This window comes from Tursiops truncatus, chromosome 10, assembly GCF_011762595.2.
Source record: "Tursiops truncatus isolate mTurTru1 chromosome 10, mTurTru1.mat.Y, whole genome shotgun sequence".
In the NCBI taxonomy this organism is placed as follows: domain Eukaryota; kingdom Metazoa; phylum Chordata; class Mammalia; order Artiodactyla; family Delphinidae; genus Tursiops; species Tursiops truncatus.
The window spans coordinates 13632601-13641226 of NC_047043.1; the positions used below are offsets into that span (position 1 = coordinate 13632601).

Below are 8626 nucleotides of genomic sequence, written 5' to 3' on the forward strand. Positions count from 1 at the left end.
ATCAGAGACGAAAAAGAAATAAAAGAAATCCAAATCAGAAAAGAAGAAGTAAAACTGTCACTGTTTGCAGATTACATGATACTATACATAGAGAATCCTAAAGATGCTACCAGAAAACTACTAGAGCTAATCAATGAATATGGTAGAATAGCAGGATACAAAATTAAAGCACAGGGGCTTCCCTGGTGGCAGAGTGGTTAAGAACCTGCCTGCCAATGCAGGGGACACGGGTTCAAGCCCTGGTCCGGGAAGATCCCACATGCTGCAGACCAACTAAGCCTCTGCGTCACAACTACTGAGCCTGTGCTCTAGAGCCCATGCTCTGCAACAAGAGAAGCCACCGCAATGAGAAGCCCGCGCACCACAATGAAGAGTAGCCTGCACTCACCACAACTAGAGAAAGCCCGCGCGCAGCAACGAAGACCTAACACAGCCAAAAATATAAATAAATTAATTAATTAAAAAAATTAATGCACAGAATCTCTTGCATTCCTATACACTAATGTTGAAAAATCTGAAAAGGAAATTAAGGAAACACTCCCATCTACCACTACAACAAAAAGAATAAAATACCTAGGAATAAACCTACCTAAGGAGATAAAAGACCTGTATGCAGAAAACTATAAGACACTGACGAAAAAAATTAAAGATGATACAAACAGATGGAGAGATATACCATGTTCTTAGATTGGAAGAATCAACATTGTGAAAATGACTATACTACCCAAAGCAATCTACAGATTCAATGCAATCCCTATCAAATTACCACTGCTATTTTTCACAGAACTAGAACAAAAAATTTCACAATTTGTATGGAAACACAAAAGACCCCGAATAGCCAAAGCAATCTTGAGAAAGAAAAACGGAGCTGGAGGAATCAGGCTCCTGGACTTCAAGTTGTACTACAAAGCTACAGTAATCAAGACAATATGGTACTGGCACAAAAAAAGAAATATAGATCGATGGAACAGGAAAGAAAGCCCAGAGATAAACCCACACACATATGGTCACCTTATCTTTGATAAAGGAGACGAGTACACAATGGGGAAAAGACAGCCTCTTCAATAAGTGGTGCTGGGAAAACTGGACAGCTACATGTAAAAGAATGAAATTAGAACATTTCCTAACACCATACACAAAAATAAACTGAAAATGGATCAAAGACCTAAATGTAAGGCCAGACACTATAAAACTGTTAAAGGAAAACACAGGCAGAACATTCTATGACATAAATCACGGCAAGATCCTTTTTGACCCACCTCCTAGAGAAATGGAAATAAAAACATAAATCAACAAATGGGACCTAATGAAACTTAAAAACTTTTGCACAGCAAAGGAAACCATAAACAAGATGAAGACAGCCCTCAGAATGGGAGAAAATATTTGCAAATGAAGCAACTGACAAAGGACTAATCTCCAAAATATACAAGCAGCTCATGCAGCTCAGTATCAAAAAAACAACAACCCAATCAAAAATGAGCAGAAGACCTAAACAGACATTTCTCCAAAGAAGATATAGATTGTCAACAAACACATGAAAAGATGCTCAACATCACTAATCACTAGAGAAATGCAAATCAAAACTACAATGAGGTAGCACCTCACACCAGTCAGAATGGCCATCATCAAAAAATCTACAAACAATAAATGCTAGAGAGGGTGTGGAGAAAAGGGAACCCTCTTGCACTGTTGGTGGGAATGTAAATTGATACAGCCACTATGGAGAACAGTATGGAGGTTCCTTAAAAAACTAAAAGTAGAGCTACCATATGACCCTGCAATCCCACTACTGGGCATATACCCTGAGAAAACCATAATTCAAAAAGAGTTATATACCACAATGTTCATTGCAGCACTATTTACAATAGCCAGGACATGGAAGCAACCTAATTGTCCATTGACAGATGAATGGATAAAGAAGATGTGGCACATATATACAATGGAATATTACTAAGCCACAAAAAGAAATGAAATTGAGTTATTTGTAGTGAGGTGGATGGACCTAGAGTCTGTCTTACGGAGTGAAGTAAGTCAGAAAGAGAAAAACAAATACCGCATGCTAACATATATACATGGAATCTAAAAAAAAAAGGTTCTGATGAACCTAGGGGCAGGACAGGAATAAAGACGCAGACGTAGAGAATGGACTTGAGACACGTGGAGGGGGAAGGGGAAGCTGCAACCAAGTGAGAGAGTGTCATGGACATATACACACTACCAAATGTAAAACAGACAGCTAGTGGGAAGCAGCCACATAGCACCAGGGAAATATCAGTTCGGTGCTTCGTGACCACCTAGAGGGGTGGGATAGGGAGGGTGGGAAGGAGGCGCAAGAGGGAGGGGATATGGGGATATATGTATACATATAGCAGATTCACCCTGTTATACAGCAGAAACTAACACGACATTGTAAAGCAATTATAGTCCAGTAAATATCTTAAAAAAAACAAAAACAGTTATCTAAAAGGGAAATATATATATATATATAAAACAACCATGACCATTAGCCAAGTAGCTACAAATAAAACATTTTTGAAAATACAAGGTCATCACATCTTTCCAATAATATTCTGTGCCTAATGAAATGGTTTTAATTAGTGACATCAGACCATTCTACTTCAAGTAATAGGTAATTGCCTTATCAAAGGACTTTCCAGGAAATGGAGACAACACCTGGGCTTTTTTGTCATTATCTGAAAAACTGGCGAGTAAATTGATAAACTATCACACACAAGGGCCTCTCATCACAAACAAAAAAACCTACTATGCATTAAATAATTTAACACTTGGATTTATTTTCTTATACACTTAAATGACAGGCATTTCTATGAGGAACATGTTAAAAATAATGTATTTTTACGCAGTTTAAGGTAGTTTAAAGGTTTGGCCTCATCACTCAGAAAACAAGTTTTTAAATCTAGTACAAACCTATAAAAGATTGAACTTTGGTACATAAAAGAAAAATACCTCTACTAAGAGGCAGCAAAATTCAGAGACGATAAAACATTTAAATCAAAAGGTTCTACTTAATCACAACAATTTCAAATGAGTCCTTACTCTATATGCCAGGCTCTGTTCTAAGAGCTTTCCTTATATTATCTCATTTAACCCCTCCCAACCATTTCCACTTTACAGATGAGTAAATTAAGCAGAGAGAACTTGTCCAAGTTCTGGCAGAATAGGGATTCAAATCCAGAGGCCCTGACTGTATTACAGCACATTTTTTTCCTATCAACTATTTCAATTTCTGTTTTCACTAACAGTATTAATTAAACATCTAGGATAAAGCAAATAAAGATAAAATAAAAGTCAAAACTACTCAGAGACTTCTGGAATGAGTTAAGTATTCAGCCATTAAATATCCCTCCTTTTCAAAACTGAGAACACTCTTTTGCCATCAGAATCCAAGCAGGACATAGTTATTTGGGACAAAGTATCATACAGAAGCTACCAAAACAACAAAAAAAACTACACTATCATATAAACCAAGATTAGGCAAACCACCGTCTGTGGGCCAAATTCAGCCCTCAGCCTGTCTTCATACAGGCGGCAAGCTAAGAATGATTTTTACATTTTTTAAAGGGTTATAAAAACAGAACAAAGAACCTGCAGCAACAAAACCTAAAATATTTACTATATGGTCCTTTACAGAAAACGTTTGCAGACTCCTGATTTCAGCTACTGAATAGATAAAGGGGTTTCCTCCCCCCCTTTTTTAAAAATAGCTAAATGCAGAAACTGACTTGTAAGACAAACTGTATCTAGGAAGATAAAATGAGTGGATTCCCTTAGCTCCAAACCAGAAGACAACACCTCTGAAGCACACCCCCCAAAAAAGGGCAAAAATAAGTAGTTCCCTTCTCACCAGGAGGTGGCAGTAGATTCTTCCAGAGGCAAGGTTCTGGTTTGCCCATGGGCTCAAGTTTTTTGTGGTGGCTATTAAGAAAAGCAGCTTGACCTCTCCAGAGCTGACTTTCTGGGCCTGACAATCTGCACAAAAAGGAAAGGGGAAAGGAGACTGAACAGGTGACAAGAACTAAGCACATTCTCTTTACTGACCTGTTCACTCCCACTAGCAAAATGATACCATTTCCTAAATGCATCTGGGCTAAGAGTTAGGGGGTAGGAAAGAAGGCAAGTGAAGATGATCAACTTAATCATTTGGTGCTGTTCTTCATTTTTGCTTCTACAATTCTTAGGTTACTACCCTTCAGTTAGCTGAATAAGACAATGGATTCTTGTCTCCACAACTTGAAGCAAGATGCCATTTTAAAGATCAGAAGTTAATAGGAAAAAAATGTGAACTTTAGATATACCTCAGCAGAGCTAAACCAGAATAAGTCAAAACAGGAAATTACAAGTCAGTTGAACACATGCGAAAGTCGCAGGTACTGCATGACTGCACAAGCCGGTTGGCCTGACAAGCAATGGCAAACATCCATCAACTAACAGTGCCAGATCGCTCATTCTTCTTTCAAGCCTCTACTACACAACCCAAAAACTTCATTTTTGCCCAGAAACCACTGGACATTTAACCAAAATACATTAGTACAAAACATGCCATGTCATGAAGCTCCTTGCTATTCATGATGACTCAGCAGTTGCTGCAAAACAGAGAGGTGACCGCCTAGGATAGTTGACAGCAACCAGGTAGTCTACAAGTTCACAAAAGTTCCAGTAAGGATTAAAGAAAGTCCTTATTTTAAGATTTAAAAAAAAAAAATCCTTAAAGTATTCTTTTGTATATTCCTGGATACTTTTCTTTGGTAGTATCTGCCAATATTAATACCTTCAGTGTTGATTAAGAAACCCCCAAACACCTTTGATCCAATTCAAAAGCTAAAAATGTACTTTTTCAATTAAATGGGTGGGGCAAAAAGCTGAAAGTACTTTAGATAGGGGGAAATGATAAACTATCAGGCTTTAAAACAAAACCACACAGTCTGAAATCATACCAGCTCTAAGACAAATTGGATCATAGGTGTTACGTTGTTAAGGCATCATCTCCCCCAAATTAGATTTTTATCTAAGTACATTTAAAAATAAGGTGTGATTTTTGGCTTTTTCCACTCAGAATATATGAGCTCCTTTCTAAACTCTGCCCAGACCATCCAATGATCTGTATTTACAAATTTATTTTATGTAGTAACTTTCTTTTGAGGAGATCTAGAAAGCACTCAAAGACATTTATCTTCAGGAAAAACAGAAAGCATGTGTGTTTAACTTCCACTCAACCAAAGGATTCGGTTAAATGGCCAGGCGTGTGACCTGAATTCTAATCTTAAATCTGCCTGCAAGTACCCCTGCTCCTCACAAAGGAATCTGAAAACCAAGCTCTTTTTGGTATATATCTGGGGGAAAACCGGTGGGAGGTAAAAGTAAGGCCAAGACCTGTAACCGTAAGTAGAGAGCTACCTAGTATTATAAACCACAATTTTTACTACTAAGAAATTTCTCTGAAATCTTTTAAAATTCTGTTTTTAATGATACAATTTAACACCAGCACCAAACGTGTTAAAGTGTTCAATATTCATCATCATCCAGAACAAGGCAATCTAGGAAGTCTACCCTTAACAGTAAGCGACACGTTATCAGACCCTTTTGCTATACCTTTGTGTTTTTTATAAGTTTAAGACCCACACTTACTCCTACCTTAGTATCCCTGAAAAGTGTTATAAGTGACGTTTATTAGAATATTCTTAACGTATTCCTACTCAATCCCCATAACAAGTAAAATTTTAAAAATAGAGTTGTCTCAGAATCAAATGTCTCAGTTACAATTAGGATAAACTCCTTTTCATAATTTCAAACACCCACGAGTGCACAGGGTGCTTAGATTATAAGACCACCAACATTCCTGGAATGTCAAAAGTACCTAAACTTCTAGAATACGCCCCGTAACATTAAAATAGTTTGTGCGTGAGATCAGAACTGGAGTCCCGGTCAGCTGTGCAGAATGGCCAATTCCAGCTTCCAAAATAAAAGGCGGGGGGGTGGGGTGGCGGGGGGGGGATTGGACAAAAGTGGGGAGGAAAGAGTCTCGCGACGGAAAAGAAACGTAAGTGCGGAGAGGGACTTTCAAAATGCCCCAGTGCCACTAACTATAAGCCGGTTAAGAAACAAACAAACAAACAAACAAAACAAAATCGAAGCCAGTGCTCTCAGATCGGGGAGGGACACCGGGAGACGGAGAATTAATTAATCGCGTTGTAACTTACTTCACTTTCCGCGCTAACAGCGCCCCCGACAACCCCCGGGTGCCCCGGAGGCAGATTCCTCCGGGCAGCCCCCTCCCCACACACGCTAAGACGCGGGAGACTAGCAAACAGCAGGCGTAGGGGCCTCCAGCCACATCTTTTTCCTTCTCCCTCGAGAGGACGTGAGTAATACCCCCAAACCCCCAATCCCCGCCAAAAAACGGAAGAATTCTAGGCCCAGCGTGGCCTAGGATTTCTGTTCCCGCCCTGCGCTGGTCGGGGGAAAACCCCAGGCGGAGAGGGCTGCGGAGAGGCGGCCGAACCACACGTGTGCGCCGCAGGATTGGCCCGTCTCAGCCCACTTCCCGTCGCCGCCCCAGCGGCCAGAGCTCCCGCCGCCTCGCTCGGGCCTCCGCTCAGGCCCTCCCGTCCGCTCCACGTGGGGCGCCGGGGCCCCTCGCCGCCCGTCCACTCCCGCCCAGTTCCCGACCCGCTAGGCCCCCACGGCGCCGGGGTCCCGTACCTGGTGCTGTTGTCGCCCCTGCTGGTAAGGTTTAATTGGCCCCTGGTGGCAACGCCGAGTCCGGATCTTGCCGCCACCGCCCCCTCCTATGCCTCCAGCTCCCGAGGCCATGGCGTGAGCCTCCGCGGCTTCCCCCTCCGGGGCGGGAGAGGCAGAGACGGCCTTAGAGCCCCCCCCGCCCGGCCCCAGCCCAAAAGTACGCACGCGCTGCCCACACAGCGGGGCACAGGCACACCAGGAATCGCGGGGCTGCGAGCAGGAGCGGAGAGAGAACGCGCGCTGGCGGCAGGGAAGGGGGTGGCGGCGACAGAGGCCGAGTAGCTGGCTCCGGTCCGGCAGCCTCCCGCGGACCCCAGCCTCTGTGTATGTCACCGTCTCTGTGTAGATTCCCCCGCAGAGGACAGTGCGGGCGGCTCCGGGCGCTGCTTAGGCCTAACTCAACCGCCGGCTGCTGGAGATTCTTCTTCCGTCGCCCTAGCCGTAGCTGCCGCAGTTGAAGCCGCCGGCGCCGCCCGCCTACCCCTCCCCTTTGCGCACAGCGCCCGCCCAGCCGTCGTCGTCTTCCCTGCAGTCGCCGTTGTTGCGTCTATTGCCGCTGCTAAGGCCGCCGCTGCAGTCGTGAGCCAGAAAGTCGTCACTTGTTAGCGCCCGACGAGTTTGCATAATCACGCTGCGACCGGGTGATAGGCAAGGAGGAAGGAAGGGCGGGTCGAGCCCGCGCTCTTGGCTGCGCGGGCCTCTGGGAAACGTAGTTCAGCAGAAGAAGACGAATTCTCAGGACGCGGAAGATGGGCGGTTCGCCGCAGAGGCACAAAGCCAGGGGTTCCGTTCGCTTTATTGCTCTTCACTGCAAACGTAGACTTCGAAAGAGGCGTTTAGCACAAAAAGAGTAACCTCCTTCCCAGTCTCCTTCTCCCCGTGGTTGGTAAAGCGGGCAGAAAGTGAGCTGATCGTAAAATCACAGACAGAAGCTAACAATACCTTATAAAAAGAAAAAAACTGGTTGAAAAGACAATGTCCATGATCTTTAAGCCTAAAGCAGAAATAGAAAATACATAGTTTCGTTAATGTTCCATTAACATATAAGGGCTTTGTTGTCAAAACACACAAGTGCTGGAATTCTCACTCCACCACTCTCTAGTTTGACCTTGGATAAGTCAAAACCTTCCTCCCCCCTATAAAACGGGAATTTTAAAATCCACCTCATAGAGCTGTTGTGATCATCCAAATGGAGCACTTAGTATATTTCCTGGTATACAGGAAATGCAATAAATGATTACCTACAGCAGTCAGCTCACATTAGAGGTGAGTGGTATATTACCAGTAATAAAAATATACATATATTTGCCCCAAATAGAAGGCATTATATTTAGGAAAGTGAATAAGCGAGCTAGGCTCAGAGACTGCATCCACAAAGTAGAGAGATTGTAAGAGCTGTTAGAAAGATCTTGGTGATCACGTGGTCCAGCCCTCATTCAACGGACAAGACAGGGGTCCAGAGAATTCAGGTGGCATACTGGAGGACACTAAGCTGCGCAGTCAAAGCCAGGACTATAACCCAGCTTTTCTATAAGAGTTCAAACAAGTAACCAAATGATTAGGGAGAAAATCTACTGTGAAGAAACATAGGCTTAATGTTCCATTTGAGACAATTGGTTTGAAAGCTTATAAATAACTTCGGAGTCAAACAGACTTAATTTAAAATCTATCACTTACTAGCTGTGTAGCCTTGGGGAAGTTACTGATCCTCTTTCTAAGCTTCAGTTTCCTCATCTGCAAATAGAATGAATATTAACCTCAACAGGTTGGTGGTTCTGATGAAGGGATTTATGTATCTCTGTATAGTTCATAATAAATGCTTAGATACAAAGCATCTAATATCATCCAGTTATCAGATACAAATAAC

The 8626-nt window shown here is 42.8% G+C and overlaps 1 protein-coding gene across 3 annotated transcripts in view; it reads right to left on the reverse strand.

The window, feature by feature from the left end:
• The window catches only part of NUP153 (nucleoporin 153), a 74609-nt gene extending 67301 nt beyond the window's left edge, over positions 1–7308 (reverse strand). Inside the window, exons 1-2 of one of the 3 annotated variants that reach the window (XM_073810390.1) lie at positions 6721–7305; positions 3866–3990 (exon numbers count right to left, since the gene is read on the reverse strand). Coding sequence is in view for 1 of the 3 variants with exons in the window: in XM_019945164.3 (XP_019800723.1) it covers positions 6721–6831 (111 nt within the window). In the remaining 2 variants the exon portion in view is untranslated. Of the gene's footprint in view, positions 1–3865; positions 3991–6720 lie in introns of all 3 variants that reach the window. The other 2 variants (XM_019945164.3, XM_073810391.1) reach the window with 2 other exon arrangements.
• Between the last annotated feature and the right edge of the window lie 1318 nt (positions 7309–8626).